Consider the following 16697-nt stretch of genomic DNA (forward strand, 5'->3'; position numbering starts at 1 on the left):
CCAATATCATTCATTGTATTTGCCCCAAGCCCAGATATGATTTGTGTCGCCCCAGACTTACACTTAACATTTTTACCATGTTATGAGGCAGATAAAATGCGTTTTAAACTCAGTAATTGATTGTTTAACTGAATAGACAATATGTGCATATGGAAACATCAATTCACAAAATGCAATTTGGCAACTTGGTGATGAAGTGCTGCCTCAACAATATGCAATGGAACAAGCGCAATTAATACAATATGCGTTGAGATACTGAATATATATTTTAGCACAGTAACATTTAGCCTTATTCTAGCCTAATCTTTGTTAAAATAAATATTCAGACTGATCATACCTTTCATTGTCATCCCAAGATATACATGTTTGGTTCGTTGTTCCCTAATGGAGGAAATAGTCATGAAATCAAAATTTAAAAAGTGCCATTGTTTACACTGTAGCTTGTGCTCATGAGAAATGAATGGGCCACTCACGTTGTACAAGTGGGAGAATTCAACTGTAACTGGTGCAGAGAGTGATGCAGGAGAGGGTTTAATAATGACTGACACAATCCTGGAGTTAAGCAATGTGCTGTTTCTGGAGGAAGAAGAAAACATGTGGAGAGCCCAACTGACATACAGCAAAAAATTAAAAATAATTTGACACTTTTTGTTGGGTGGATGACTATAAGGACATTATTTGTAGTCTAAATCTAGGCAAACGTGTGTTTCTATGCAAAGTGTGCAACCATGATTCCGGACCCAAAACACTTTATGTAATACATTTTATATACATATGGGAAGATGGATTGTGCCCTCCGATTGGAAGATGAAGAAATCAATGGGCAAATTGCTTTTTTCTCTCCCATCCATTCCTTGATCATCTAGGCCATGTGCAATCCCAAAGTTTAACGGAGTTGCTGGGGCCAATCCCAGCTCAAGTAAGTGAACCACTACATTATCATGGGGCATGACATGAACATTTACAAAAGCCCCCTTAAAGTCCCCGACACCTAAATAAACAAACAGACCATCATTGCATTTTTAAACCACCTTGAGAGAGGGCTCCAGATTTTTCTCACTTTGTTTTTTTCCTCCGTGAGGAAACTATCTGCAATGGCGACTACTCAGTTATATGTGCATGAATCCGAAAGAAATGTGGTGTTTATATTTTATGGATGTATACACATTGACCCTCAGAGCCTGTTTTATTATTTTCTTGGTGCTGATTTGGTAATTCTGGATTCATTATTCCCTTTAAGTTCCAAGATATCAAGTAGCGAACATGCAAAATCTTGGGTAATGCTTAAGTGATGGCAATGAAGCTTCCTGAAGGGTTGAATTTTTCCTTTTGAAGGAAATTGGTCAACATGGGCATAATCAATGAATTCAATTAGGCAGTGGCAAAACTAATGAAAGTCTAATACTGAAAAAATAAAACTCAACAATTTGAGTCACTGTTTAATTAAGTCCAAGATGACAATACTGTGATGAAACTGGGCAGTGCTTATGAATACTGTTATGGAAAATGATACACTGAGAATAGGGCTTTATGGCATCATTTATTCTTATTGAGAGAAAATAATTATTTTTCAACACTGAAACTACTTTTTCTCTTGTTGGATACAACCTCACCAATTTTGGATCACACTCACTGTGGTCCCAGCTCTCTGTAGGTCATTCACTAGGTTCACCCGTGGGGTCCTGGGATTTTTGCCCACCATTCTTATTATGATTTTGACGCCACGGGGTGAGATCTTGCATGGAGCAACAGATCGAGGGAGATTATTAGTGGCCTTGTAGGTCTTCCATTTTCTAATAATTGTTCCCATAGTTGATTTCTTTACACCAAGCATTTTACCTATTGTAGATTCAGTCTTCCCAGCCTGGTGCTGTTCTACACTTTTGTCTCTGGTGTCTTTCGACAGCTCTTTGGTCTTGGCCTTAGTGGAGGTTGGAGCGTGAGAGACTGAGGTTGTTTGTTGTATAATGATAATGAGTTAAACCAGATGCTATTAAATCAGGTAACGAGTAGAAACCTCGATAGACCAAGTAAAACCTCTTTAACAGCCAGAAATGTTGCTTGTTTGTAGGTGACCAAATACTTATTTTCGACTCAAAATTGTAAATAAATTCTTTAAAAGTCAAAGAATGTGATTTTTTCTCTCCACATTCTGTCTCTCATCGTTGAGGTTTACCCATGTCGACAATTACAGGCCTCTAATCCTTTCAAGTAGGAGAACTTGCACAATTGGTGGTCGACTAAATACTTATTTGCCCGACTGGATGCAACGTCCGTTAAGCCACCACGTGCCGCTACAGTTATATTAAGAAATGTATTTTATCAATTTTTCATAGTTTATCTTGTCGAATAGTTGAGAATGACTCTCAAATTTGTAAAAAGAAAAATACAATATTTTTTATGACCATATACTGAAACGGTGAACACATTGTTTTGTGTTTCAACAATTGGTACCAGATACATTGGTAAAATTGGATTGAGGATGAAACAACAAATCACTATTGTGGTTATTTCTCCCTGTTTTTCCAGGGTATATGCAGGGTATAACATTTGGAGGCACCGCCGGGATTGCTGTTCAGATGTCCAGTGTCCATGACCTGTTCACTCAATTCTGAGCCAGCTAATTCCCCCACACTGGCAGATTGAGGTGAGGAGGTGTAGCTGTTTGAGAAAAACTGGAAATTGGTGATTGAACACTTGTCATCTGAGACCATTTAGATATCATCAGAGGGATAATAAAGATATCCAAATTCAGAGTTCAGTTTTGTTCAGCCTAAATTGTACACAATATTGAAGAGTTGCATGAAGAGGAGGTATGAACATTGCACACCCTGACTAAAGATAACCTACTGGATATATGTGATTTTCTCAAGATATCAGGAAGTGTTAAACATAAATCACGTATATTGTTATTGAGTCGCATTAGGAAGTACCTAGAAAGAGAAGAATTAGAAGAGCTAGAGGATAAAGGCATGTTTATATCAGAGATGAACTATGAACTTAATAGTGATGCAGAGCAAACTCCACATGATCATGATACTGGAGGAACTGACAGATGGAAGAGATAAAGGATACAAATGAAAGAGAGATGAAAGACAGAGATAAAAAAATGGAACAGACTTCAATAGCCAAGAATGCTTTGCCCCAGCTACAAAATGCTGTGGACCCTCAAGGCAATGTGTTTCCCCAGCCCCACCCAAGCTCATACTAGCGGAACGGACTTAAAATTGCTGGTCAAATAGGTGAACAAAGCCAGAGGAATAAGCTGACATTCTCCAGCCTTGCTCATCAAATTGAGAATGGACTGATTAGGGGTTACCCAGATATCAAAATCATTGATGTTGTTATCAGGGCTACCTCCCCCAGTTTGCAGCTACCTAGCTACTTGGAAGGAAAATCTAACTTCACCCTTCCCGCACTCAGATGCATCCTGCGTGCTGATTTTCAGAAGAGGAGTGCTAAAGAGGTCTATAAGCAGTTAGCTTCAGAATTTCAGCATTACAAAGAGTCTTAGATCTTAGGCAGAACGTATTGTTTGCATCCCAATAGTCAGAATCAGGACTTCAGTACGTTCCAAGTATCGTCCAGCATACATGTCTGCATACAATCTTCACTGCTCTCCAAAGTTAAAGTGTTAGGGTAGATATACAGTCCCTCTTGCTGGACAGTGAGACTTCAGATGAGCTTTTACTAGAGAGGTTAAATATAGTCTGTGCTAATAAAAAAGAAATGAGAAATAAAAGAAGTTTAGTGCTCCACAGCGTAAGCCTGGTAAAGTCAAAACATCTACCACCTACAAAATGCCCTGTGAAGGAAGTAAAACCAAAATTATCCACTGATATGCTAGCGGAGTAAACTGAACTTAAGACAAGTGTTGCTTCTCTTAAAGTTCTCAGTGTATCAATAGCTCAGATCAAAGAGACACCAAAGCAGCCTATGCTTCACCCTCAGACCTACTTCCCACCCTCAGTTAGGCCATTTAGGGACCCCCACCCACCTTTTGAACAACAAGATCACTACAGCCAGTCCCCAGGACCCACTCAAAAGAAGCCTACGGATGCACCTCACTGTAACACTAACCGCCCTGCCTATGTCCCAAAAAAAGTGTTTTGCTTGTCAGTAGGGAGGGCTAGATATACGTTTTACACGCTCTTATTGGTGTGGAAGCGGCGAACATTTCCAAGGTGGATGTAAAATCCGAGGAGTCAGACCATCAAGAGAAGCCCGTTTAAAAGGGTAATGGTTACCCCTGTGGAACAAGTGTGAACATAGACCTATGAAGTCCCAAGTATCTATAATTTGTGGTACTCGGGCGATTGACCTGAAGACGTTTCGCCGACGGACGTCTGGCTGATGAACAGTTCACCGAGTGGGCGTTTGGCCTAACGGATAGTTAGCCGAACGGATAGTTTTCCGAAAGGATAGCCAGCCGAACGGAGGCTGGGCCGAAACAGGACTCCCGAGTTTGCCCCGCCCCCGGTCTTGTGTACGTGTTTTTTAACCTCGGCCCGCTGGACATATTTCTAAATACAAGTATGTAGTACAATTTGCTGCCAATGTTTCTTAATTTTTATTCAATATTCTTACATATGTTCACATACACACGATCTTGCTGCGTGAGAAAAAAAACACTAGAAGACTTACTAAAAGACAGACTAGAGGGCTTAGAAAACCATACCTGAAAATGCCATGGAACACACTTACCTCTAGTGATGTTTAATTTTAAATAATTTCCCATTATTTAAGGAAATACATATTCAAAATGATTTGCTGAGAACCTTAATTCAAAGATTAATCTCAATGTTTTCTACGCTGGTGTAAATTTTCTGGAGTAGGATTCCTGGATTTACAATTTCATTACAGTACTTACTGTTATAACTACTTTTTTTTCTTATGCCACATACTGTTCTGCGTGTGTTTGGCCGTGCATAAATGCCCTATTGATTCTAAATGAATGTTGTCATCTGTAACAGGCCGTATATGGCCGGCGGGCCAAGGGTGAAAAATATGTACACACGACCGGGGGCGGGGCAACGCGTGAATCCTGTTTCGGCACAACGTCCCTTCGGCTGGCTATCCGGTCGGCTAACTATCCGTTCGGCTAACTATACGTTTGGCTAACTATCCGTTTGGCTAAGTATCCGTTTGGCTAACTATCCGCTAAGCTAACTATCCGTTCAGCTAACTATCGGTTCAGCTAACTATCGGTTCAGCTAACTATCGGTTCAGCTAACTATCCGTTCAGCTAACTATCCGTTCAGCTAACTATCCGTTCAGCTAACTATCCGTTCAGCTAACTATCCGTTCAGCTAACTATCCGTTCAGCTAACTATCCGTTCAGCGAACTATCCGTTCAGCGAACTATCCGTTCAGCGAACTATCCGTTCAGCTAACTATCCGTTCAGCTAACTATCCGTTCAGCTAACTATCCGTTCAGCTAACTATCCGTTCAGCTAACTATCCGTTCAGCTAACTATCCGTTCAGCTAACTATCCGTTCAGCTAACTATCCGTTCAGCTAACTATCCGTTCAGCTAACTATCCGTTCAGCTAACTATCCGTTCAGCTAACTATCCGTTCAGCTAACTATCCGTTCAGCTAACTATCCGTTCAGCTAACTATCTGTTCAGCTAACTATCCGTTCAGCTAACTATCCGTTCAGCTAACTATCCGTTCAGCTAACTATCCGTTCAGCTAACTATCCGTTCAGCTAACTATCCGTTCAGCTAACTATCCGTTCAGCTAACTATCCGTTCAGCTAACTATCCGTTCAGCTAACTATCCGTTCGGCCAAACGGCCACTCGGCGAACTGTCCATCGGCAGACGTCCGACGGCGAAACGTCTTTATGGGAATCATCCGGTCACGATAATTTGTGGCAGTGGCGATTCACTGGTAGGGTTAAGACAATGCATATCCAGCAAAGAGACATTGTGTTGTTCTATAGTTTGCATAAAACAGCACTGGATAGAACACAAGAACATGCTTATCTATTAATATATTCATTGATGTATTCATTAACTTTATTTCCTTATTTATTACCCATCTATTTTTGTCTAAAATGCTTTTCCTATTTCTGCATCATCACTTGCTACTGTGACAACGGAATTTCCCGAACATGGGATGAATAAAGCTATCAAATTTAAGCCCTTACCTGCAAACTGATGTTGACTGTGGGAAACCTCCCAGCAAAGTCCAAGGCACACTATCTGCCCGTGACCGGACGTTTGGTCGCTGGTCTTTTGGTCGCCGCTCTTTTGGTCCCTATCTTCCACAACAATGCCTGGACAATAGGCAAACTGCAGAGGGTGCAGCTCTGCATTCATCGGAAGGCTGAGGGGATTGAGGACGATCCTCTCCAATGTCTTGATCAGGTGAGAGGTTTAATGCTATCGGCCTGAAGTGGTTTGGCCCCCTGGGGTTCGCAGTCTTTCGAACTGGGACCACACAGGAAGTTTTCCACAATGTGGGGACCTTCTGCAGACTGAGCATGAGGTTGAAAATATGCAGAATCACTTTGCCAAGCTGATCCACGCACTCTCAGTAGTCTGGAGCTGAGGCTGTCTGGACCGGTAGCCTTCCTTGCCTTGATCTTCTTTAGCTGTTTTATCACCTGATCAACAGTGTTGCAGAGACCGGTGGGAGAGGGGGAGGAACAGGAGGAGGGGAACGAGGGGGGAGAGTCCCTTCTGGTCTGAGGCTCAGGGGAGTGGGGGCAGGACTGAATCTGTTAAAGAACTGATTCGGTTCATTGGCCCACTCCCTGTCTCCGGACTCCGGGTCTCTCTCACTGTTGCCTCCATGGCCCGAGATGGTCCTTAAGCTCCTCCAGACCTCTTTGGTGATGCCTCGTCTGGAGTTGGTTCTCTAGCTTTCTCCCATAGATGGTCTTTCCCTTCCTTATCTCTCTCTCTTCAGCTCCTTCTGGGCCATTTTCAGACTCTTTCTCCCCAGACGTAAAAGCCCTCTTCTTCTTGTTCATCAGGGCCCTTAGATCCCTGGTGACCCAAGGCGTATTGTTGGAGAAACACGGACCTACATGGAGGGTACAATGTTCTCAACACAGATGTTTATATAATCGCTGATACAATGGGTCAAACTTTCCATGTGAATTGCCCAGCACCTCCCAGTCAGTGGTCTCGAAACAGTCCCTGAGTACCATGGTGGTCTCCTCGGTCCATCTTTGTATGATCCTTGTGGTGGGTTTTATTTTTCTCACCATAGGGATGTAGGTGGACCATATGGACCAGGTTGTGGTCTGGGCGGCCCAGTGGGGGCAGGGGGACTGAGCTGTGTGCCTCCTTTGTGTTGGCATACAGCAGGTCCAGAGCAGTAGACCAAGCATCTTTCTGAGTTGACCAACGGTGTATGGTTTGATGTGTTTCGGTGATCAAACAGCTTAAAAATCTGATGGATCAACCCTGCTGCCTTCTGCAGACACTATCCTGCCCAATTAGCGAATCTCTGCTTTGAAAAGATTGCACTTGCTTGGTTTTAGTTTGATGCCACACTCTTACATCAATGTTTAGGTGCAGTGTTGCATCAGAAACATAATGGTAAACTTGGAGTCATTGCCTAGGGCTCCCACTCATCGAGTCATTGGCCACACATTGACAGCAGCTGAGAAAAAATATCACTTAAATGCTGGCAAGCTGTAATGTTCTGCTCTAAAATGGGCAATCACTGACAAATTCCGAGATTATTTGTACTATGCCCCAACATTCACTGGTTATAGCAACAACAACCCGATCCTTTACATTCTATCCACTGCAAAACTGAGTGCAACCACTTACAGGTGGGTTGCAGAATTGGCTGGTTTTCACTTTACAATAAAATATACCGCAGGGAGGGAAAACATTGATGTTGATTCTTTGTCAAGGATGCCACTAGATGTTGAGTCTTTGATGAAAGAATCTTCTGAGGAACTACCACCTGATACTATCGTTGCCACAACCCAAGCAGTTGAGGTAGAAGAAATGTCCCTTTTGACTCCCCCACAGATAGGATGATCAATATCAGATGCAGATGCGTAAGCCGCTGCATCAGTTACCCCATACCAAAATAGGAGGTAAGGAAAGCACCTGTTCATTCGTCCTGTGCTTGACTATGAACTGTCAGGTTGTAACCCACCAGCTGATGAGTTGAAGTCGCACAGCCCAAAGACGAAATGTTTGCTCAGAGATTGGGACATCTGATGACAGACAATGATGGGTTTCTGTACAGGACCAACACAACCCATAAACAGTTAGTCCTGCCAGAGCAATACCGAGTGAAAACAAAGTTGCATAATAACATGGGGAGCCAGGGTGTCGACCGCACAGTATCCCTTGCGCGTGATCACTTCTTCTGGCATTATATGCAGACTGACATTGAACATTATGTGACTAAGACCTGCCCTTGTCTAAAACAGAAAAAACATGCCATGAACAGACAGCTCCATTGACACATTGTGACAAAAGCCCTTTGAGTTGGTATGTATTGACTTTCCTTGTCACTGTCGATCACTTTTTCTGAGAATACGCAACAACCTCCAAGCCAGCAAAGAACTGCTGCAAAACCTCATCTTCAATGACTTTGCTTTGAAGTTCGGGTTCGCTTGACGTATCCACCATGATCAGGGGGGATAATTTGAAAATCAGTTGTTTGAACAGTTGAAGAGACTCAGTGGAATGGCTAGATTCAGGACAACACCATATCACCCGATGGGGAATGGTCAAATGGAACGCATGGACAGGACATTGATACAGATGCTCAGGACACTGACTGAGACTGTTGGGTTTATTCTGTATTACTATTATACATATATGTGTAGTAATTCATTTCTTTGTTAAATCATTAAAAGTATTTCTATTGTTCGGCTCGAGGTCATAAACTGGCGCCTAGTCCACTCTCACATGGACTTCTCCAAGGATTGTTGACGCTACATCTCACCCAGTATCGGGCTGTTGAAACAGTGTCTATCCTATTACGCAGTAAATAGGAAGTAAATTTTTCCACTGTTTAATCATTTTAGCTGCTTAAACCTTACAGGGCATGGTTTGAAACTGGGGGCGATAAATGAGACGTGGTGTACCGGCGTTCTAAAACAAACTACACCCCTGATACCACGTTCTGGCCTATGGTGGTGGTGGTGTGGTGGATAAATTATACGACTCCTGCCGAAACGTGGCAGGACTAGGTACTTTGGTCTCACTGCTCTAACCGGTGTCTGTTTTTCCATCTACAGTGAGGAGATACAATTGACTGCTCAGAAATCTGGTGTGGTGAAGGGTCCCTCCCGACATCGTCGAGCGGCATGGAGGGAAGGAGATCCAACATTGATGCGATTGGCATCCCCCAGGGCGTCCCAGATGAGTATAAGCTGGCTAATCAGATCGCAGCAGGATGGGAGTCCAAAAACAAAAATGTAGATGAGATAAATTACCTGCATTACAATGTCCAAAACCTTGGAAATTATACTGAAGAGGGATTCGTGGCCATAAAGGAGTGACGGGCAGCTACCAGTCTGATGGCGTTCCAGGATCGCATAGCGGTGGAGATGCTCCTTACGGAGCAAGGGGGCGTGTGTGCAAAATGTTTGGAAAACAATGTTGCACCTTCATACCAAACAACACGTCACCCGATGGGTCCCTAACCAGGGTCATTAGTGGCCTGCAGACCCTAAAACCGCAATATGCAAAAGCATTCTGGAGTAGAGTTGTCCGCTACACAGACTGGGGGTATAAGACCTTTGGAAAATGTAAGGATTTGGCCCAATCTGTTGTGTTCTGTAGCCTATATGCTACTACCTTGACATTGTATGGGTGTTGTCTTATCCCCTGTTTGCGCTCCTTGCTAAGCCGACTTATAACTACAGCAATTGCCCCTACAAATTCTAAATTACACTAATTATATCTCTGCTTATGAAACGTACCGGGGAAAACAGTGAGGTCCAGGAGTACGGTAATTCCGAGGACCAATTGGACGAATATGATTATGTTCTTTCTCTTTCAGACCAACCATGGGAGTAAGGAGTAGGCGGATAAAATCGCAGTCACCGACATTTCCATTTGTGATTACTAAGAAATGATTAATAACATACATATTATAAAAACGGGGGAATGTTGGGTTTATTCTGTATTACTATTATACATATATGTGTAGTAATTCATTTCTTTGTTAAATCATTAAAAGTCTTTCTATTGTTCGGCTCGAGGTCATAAACTGCCACCTTGTCCACTCTCACATGGACTTCTCCAAGGATTGTTGACGCTACACCTCACCCAGTATCGGGCTGTGAGGGTTGTTGATCGGGCAAGGACTCGATATCTGCCATTTCCAGCAACGGAGCCCATAACAAAGATATTGTTTCTGCCACGTCCATAACACTCGTGACGCACTTCGGGCTTCTTTATGTAATTGTTATATGATTGTAAAAAAAACTGTACGTAAACTGTAAAATACTGTTCGGGAGGGATACTTTGGAAGATCGCCTCCCTTAAGGTTACTTATCCGTGATCCAATCTATTTAATTAAATGTCAATAATTGAATAAGATGTCTGCCTGCAGTTATTGATAATTACAAAGGGTAATTATTAATGAACCTATCAGAGACATAAATCAAATTTGAAGGAGTCTCTGAAGAAGCTTGTGTGCATACAACTGGAGCCGTTGTGATGTCACAGGTCATTCACCATTTTACCTGCTTTTTGGGAGATCACCGAGGCTTCCAGTTGACATGCTCTTTGGATTGTGCAGTAAGTCAGATACAAATGGTCAGCAAAACTATGTGGAAAAATGGAAACGGGGTATGGAAGAGCCATACGCCATTGCAAATGAGAGCCCACCGGGAGCTGCAGAAAGGAGTAAAAAACTGACACAAAAGGGAGGAGCTCAGTGCTACAACCAGGAGAACGCATCTTGATAAAAAAAAACTGACACAAAGAGGAGGACCTGGAAAACTCTGTGTCTTCCGGGAAGATACAATTCACACAGTGGTGAGACGAATAAAATCTGATCCGCCAATTTATGAAGTCAGGCCAGAAAAAGGTAATTGATGTTACAGAGATCTGCACAGAAACCTACCGATGCCCTGTGACCATTTACCCTTTGAGGCAAGACCAGAAATAGGTAAAGGTGACAAATGTATGCAGAGAAAGAGACAGCAGCCTGTATCGCATCCTCAGGAGTTAGATGAAGACAGTGGTGAGGATTATGACCTTCACTAAAAAACTCTTCAGGTCCAAAATGAGAGATGCCCAAGAGATGGATTCTGAGCACGGGCCACTGCCAGCTCATCAGAAACCTGAAGTTGAGGTCCCTGCTTCCGTACCAGTGAAACCACAAGATGACTACCAGCTGGAGGAGCCTGGTCCACCTGTGGAGAACCTCCGTGATGAGGGAACAAACCTGGCTGTTGAAGATCCTCTTGATGATCATTTGTCAGACACCTCTCAGCCAAGTGTGTGGCTGAACCTCAGGTGTGGACACACGAGCTGCCAAGAAGGGAGAGCCAACCACCACGACACATGACCTATGATTAGCTGGGTGTCCCCTCCTGCTACAGCATTGAGCCACCAGAGCAGCTGCTACTGGTTTACCTATATGTATGGACTCTGGCAGTGTAGGGTTCTGTGACACATTTGATCTGTTCACGCTCAACATTGTATGCAGCTGTTTTCCGTCCTTGTAAATCCCACATTTGATGAGGGACCTCAGGTTATCTATAAGGTTCAAGCATGTGAACAAAGAAGCCCTTGTCTATAGTTTTTGTACTTTTATTGAAAAGAAAAAATATGACAAAAGCAGTGCTAGAGCCATGGAAATTTGCCAAGACGAGGCTCCCATTGAGCAATGTAGCGACACTCAAAGTATTGTCACAGACACAGTGATGTGCCAATGATCGATATAACAACATTGGTTAGTGTCGGCGCCACTGTGGTGTGCCAACGCAAGGCTCTCCTTGGCCAATGCAACGGGACTAGAATTTGGGTTTTATTTTTTTTTAAAAAGTGCTCTGCCCATCAACTACTCATCTCCTTTTACTCTGAGATTTAGAGTTGGTATGTCATTCTTGATGACTCACCTTCTTACCCTTCTGATACCAACAGCCACACTCAATCCATCTTCTTTCACCTCTGAAATATAAACCATCTCCGCCCATCACCAAAACTACCTCTATTCTTCTTCACAATGAAACCGTTAGTGTCGTCTTCTTATGAAGAATGCAGGTTATGGTCTTGTCTCAGGAGTTCAGGAGTGAGGGCAACATGTTAGTATCTACTTATCAAGTGAAAACTGTGAATCCCAACACCAGAAACAGTGTCTCTTCAATCTGGGGAAGAGTGTAGCAGTCCTTACGTGATCCACACAGAACCACGGAAAGGACCCCGTTTTTCTCAGGACCATGACATCCCCACATGCACAGGGAGTGATAGCGGGCTATATAATACCTGCCTCAAGAATGGCCTTGACTTCCCTTCTGTGATTTCTGCCATTTGCAGAACCCTTGACCAAACTTTGATTAATTACATATCTCCAGTGCTCCCTTTTGGATTCCCTGCTGATCCATCATCTTGGAGCAAGGCGTCACTGGATGACAGAGCTGGCCATACTTACAGTAGAAATCTGCAAACAGTGGTTGGTCTTGTTCCTGTGATGAACCATGAGAAATGTCAATCCCCATACTAGTTCTTCCAGCTATTGTGGTCTTTATGCCACACCCACTGGCAGGTCATCTTACATTGTTTCTGGCTTTAAAAGTTCCTATCTGGAAGTATAATCATGTCGTAGTGTATTCACTTGCAGATATAAAAAAACTTTCTTTTGTAGATTGATGTTATTTATCTTTTGGCTGAGCGGCAATAAGAAGACACATGACACATGAAAAGTCACACGACGATGCAAACAATCCCCCTGCATAACAACAGATAAGGCTTTTCAAAGGGCACCTGGCCGACATCACATTATAAACGGAAGTTGATCTCCAAGGGATAACCACAGCATGACTCCTCCATACATGGTTCTTGATTGCATAAACTTCAGCGACATGGGGGCATTGCTATGTTTATGTGTACACCTGCACACTCCAAATTCACCTCCTCAGCAGTGTTGTCGATAAAGCACTCATCAGTTTCTATCTTCACCTTTGATAGCGCACAATTGTGCCCGGACATTCTCTTCCTCACTTATTAGTTGACGGCATAGTGTTTGAAAGCTCAATCTCATCTCCTCTCATCTCATGTTATGAACCGCTTTATCATCATAGGGGTCGCGTAATGGAGCCCATCCCAGTTTACTCCGAGCAAGAAGGAGGGGGACACCTTGAATCGGTGGCCAGCCAATCGCAGGGGAAAGGGAGAGGGAAAACCATGCACAATTACACGCATACCTAGGGGCAATTTAGAGTGTCCAATTAGCCTACCATGCCTGTTTTTGGAAGGTGGGAGGAAACGGGAGTACCCGGACATAGTCCACGTAGGCCCGGGGAGGACATGAAAACTCCACACTTGGACCACATTTGGCCCAGGGCCCCAGAGCTGTGAGGTTGACGCGCTAACAACTCGCACCACCGGGCCGCCCCTTAAAAGCTCAATCTTCTGACATCAATTTAATGCCGCATATACAGTATATCATTGTAATCTCACATCTCATATAGTATACATGTGCTTCTATATATATGTGTGTATGTATATATATATATATATATATATATATATATATATATATATATATATATATATATATATATATATATATATATATATATATATATATATATATATATATATATATATATATATATATATATATATATATATATATATATATATATATATATATATATATATATATATATATATATATACATATATATATATATATATATATATATATATATATATATATATATATATATATATATATATATATATATATTTCAGCAACACGGTTACTTATTTATATATTTATTCATGTATTTAATTATTAACTTACGATTAACTAACTATTTGTGTGGAATGCCTTTCCTATTTCTGCATCCTCACCCTCTTGCTACTGCAACAAAGAAATTTCCCGAATACGGGATGAATAAAGTTATCCAATCTAATTGTTCCAAACAGATATAACGTTCTCTCTCAAAGGTGAGTTGAGATCTGGTCTGTATGTATCAGAAACTATTAAAAATAATACATATCATATTAATAATAATTCAACACAGGATTAAATAATGTAGAATTTCAAGCATTTTTTTAAACTCTGGTCTTACCTCTGCAATTTCAGAACATTCCCCAAGTTTCTGAACAGAATGATACCTGTTACAAATGTGGATGAGTCGCCAGGATCTGAAAGAAACGTATTGATCAGGAGAGAAAATGAATTGGCACGGTTGTAGAATCCGAATGGTGCAGTCAATAGCTAAAAAAAATAATCAAAAAAATGCAGGTTATTACTAGTGCCTGAACTCCTCCAGCTCAACAGAATGAAAATGGCCAACATGACCAGTCTGAACTATATGTACATGCTACTGTTAGACTTCCTTGGACACTTCAGTTCTTATATGTTCACAAACTACGGTAACTTTGATACAAATAGAGAATAGTATGGGTATATGTATAGGTATAGGTAAAGAAGCTCCCCTAATTACGAACGAGTTAAGTTGACAGTGTTCATAAGTTGAAATTGTTCAAAAAGCAGCCTGTGAGAGGTTCACAGCTGACGGAGCATTCTCCAACCATCCTGCAGTCCGGTAATAAACCTATTTCCTATTTAAATGGATCTCACTCTTTCTTAACCTGCTCCTGAAGTTGTATTTTCAGACCTATCAGCCACCAACAAGCTTCTGGTTGAATCTTTGACCACTCCTCTTGACAGAATTGGTGCAGTTCAGTTAATTTGATGGCTTTCTGACATGGACTCGTTTCTTCAGCATTGTCCACAAGTTCTCAATGGGGTTTAAGTCAGGATTTTGGGAAAGCCATTTGAAAACCTTAATTCTATCCTGATTTAGTTATTTCATTACCACTTTTGATGTGTGTTTGGGGTCATTGTCCTGTTGGAACACCCGACTGCTCCCAAGACCCAATCTTCGGGCTGAAGACGTTAGCTTATCTTCAAGAATTTTAAGGTAATCCTCCTTCATTATCCCATTTACTCTCTGAGAAGTACCAGTTCCATTAGGAGCGAAACATCCCGACAGCAAAATACTACCACCACCGTGCTTGACGGTAGGCATGGTGTACTTGGGGTTAAAGGCCGAACTTTTTCTTCTCCAAACATATTGCTGGGCATTGTGGCCAAAAAGCTCGATTTTTGTTTCGTCTGACCACATAACTTTCCTCCAGAGGTTCTTATCTTTGTCCATGGGATCAGCAGCAAACTTAGGTCGAGCCTTAAGGTGACGCTTTTGGAGCAGGGGCTTGCTTCTTGCATGGAAGCCTCTCAGTCCATGGAGATGCAAAACATGCTTGACTGTGAACACGGACACCTGTGTTCCAGCAGCTGCTAATTCTTGGCAGATCTGCTTTTTGGTGATTCTGTGTTGAATATTCACTCTCCTGACCAATTTAATCTCAGCAGCAGATGATAGCCTGCATTTTCTTCCTGATTATGGCCGTGACAAAACAGTGCCATGGACTTTATACTTACAAACAATTGTTTGCACTGTTGCTCGTAGGCCCTGCAGCTGCTTTGAAATGGCTTCAAGTGACTTTCCTGACTTTTCAAATCAAGGATTCGCTTTTTCATGACCATAATGCGTTCCTTTGACTTTCCCATTGTAGCGTTTGTGGGCATTTGCATCCAATGATCCCTAGTTAAATGGCCTCAAGAAGTCACCAGCTGTAGTCACTCATAATTGGATTGGATTGGATTGGATAACTTTATTCATCCCGTATTCGGGAAATTACATTGTGGCAGTAGCAAGAGGGTGATTAGACAGAACTGCAAAGCAAAGGCACAAAGTACAAAGCAAATCAAAGTAAATGGAAAATCATTAAACATAAAAGCAGCAAAACACAAAACGAACAAGAGTGGACAGAGCTACCGTGGCCGCCGGCAGCCGCTTAAACAGCGCCATTTTGGTTGCGGTAACTGAATCGGACTCAAAAGACCTTGTAAAGTTGGACAAAAACTGGAACCACACACAGGAAGTCTTCCACGAGATGGGGAACTTCTGCAGACTGTGACCGAGGTGGAGAATATGCAGAGTTGCTCTTGCAAGCTTATCCGCACAGTTACTCAGAAGTCTGAAGCTGAAAAAAACAGCAGCAAGGCAGAACACCTCGACTCCGTTACTGGTAGGGGCCGACAGCTCTTCCATCCCATCGCACGATGGAATGGTTGGTCAGAAGCGTTGCCTCTACTCCCAGCACTTTGTCCAGCTCCAGACCTGCGGCGGAACCGAGGTGTTGCTCCTTATGCTGCGTATTGTAACAGCTAGTTCCATGTGTGTGACAGCGTAGGCATGGCTGGCTGGCTGGCTGGCTGGCTGGCTGCCCCCCCCCCCCCCCCCCCCAAAAAAAAAAAATACGAAGTGGCTGAAAGATGCCAAGCTAACAGAACAAGGAAAGTTGTAAAAACATTAAAGTAAAAAGTATAAAGCACAAAGTAATGTAAAAAGGAATGTATTAGGAAATATTAAAAGGTCATTTAAAAAAAGATAGAAGGGCTGGAAAACGTGAAAAACATAAGAGTCTGACACCCTTGGTGCAGAGCTACTGCC

At 42.4% G+C, this 16697-nt stretch overlaps 1 protein-coding gene and 1 long non-coding RNA gene across 7 annotated transcripts in view; one reads left to right on the forward strand and one right to left on the reverse strand.

Moving 5' to 3' along the window:
* Nucleotides 1-6: 6 nt before the first annotated feature.
* On the forward strand, nt 7-10564 carry LOC144193143 (uncharacterized). The gene is made up of 3 exons (XR_013325627.1): nt 7-919; nt 2530-2647; nt 9225-10564. It is a non-coding gene; the product is annotated as an uncharacterized LOC144193143 (long non-coding RNA).
* The window catches only part of LOC144193142 (adhesion G protein-coupled receptor B1-like), a 42963-nt gene continuing 26560 nt past the window's right edge, over nt 295-16697 (reverse strand). For 2 of the 6 annotated variants that reach the window (XM_077711957.1, XM_077711953.1), the window contains 3 exons: nt 14244-14319; nt 474-576; nt 295-381 (listed from right to left, as the gene is read on the reverse strand). In XM_077711957.1, coding sequence (XP_077568083.1) covers nt 310-381; nt 474-576; nt 14244-14319 — 251 coding nt within the window. In that variant the 3' untranslated portion in view covers nt 295-309. The other 4 variants (XM_077711958.1, XM_077711954.1, XM_077711959.1 and 1 more) reach the window with 2 other exon arrangements.

Source organism: Stigmatopora nigra, unplaced genomic scaffold (assembly GCF_051989575.1).
Source record: "Stigmatopora nigra isolate UIUO_SnigA unplaced genomic scaffold, RoL_Snig_1.1 HiC_scaffold_95, whole genome shotgun sequence".
Lineage (NCBI taxonomy): Eukaryota > Metazoa > Chordata > Actinopteri > Syngnathiformes > Syngnathidae > Stigmatopora > Stigmatopora nigra.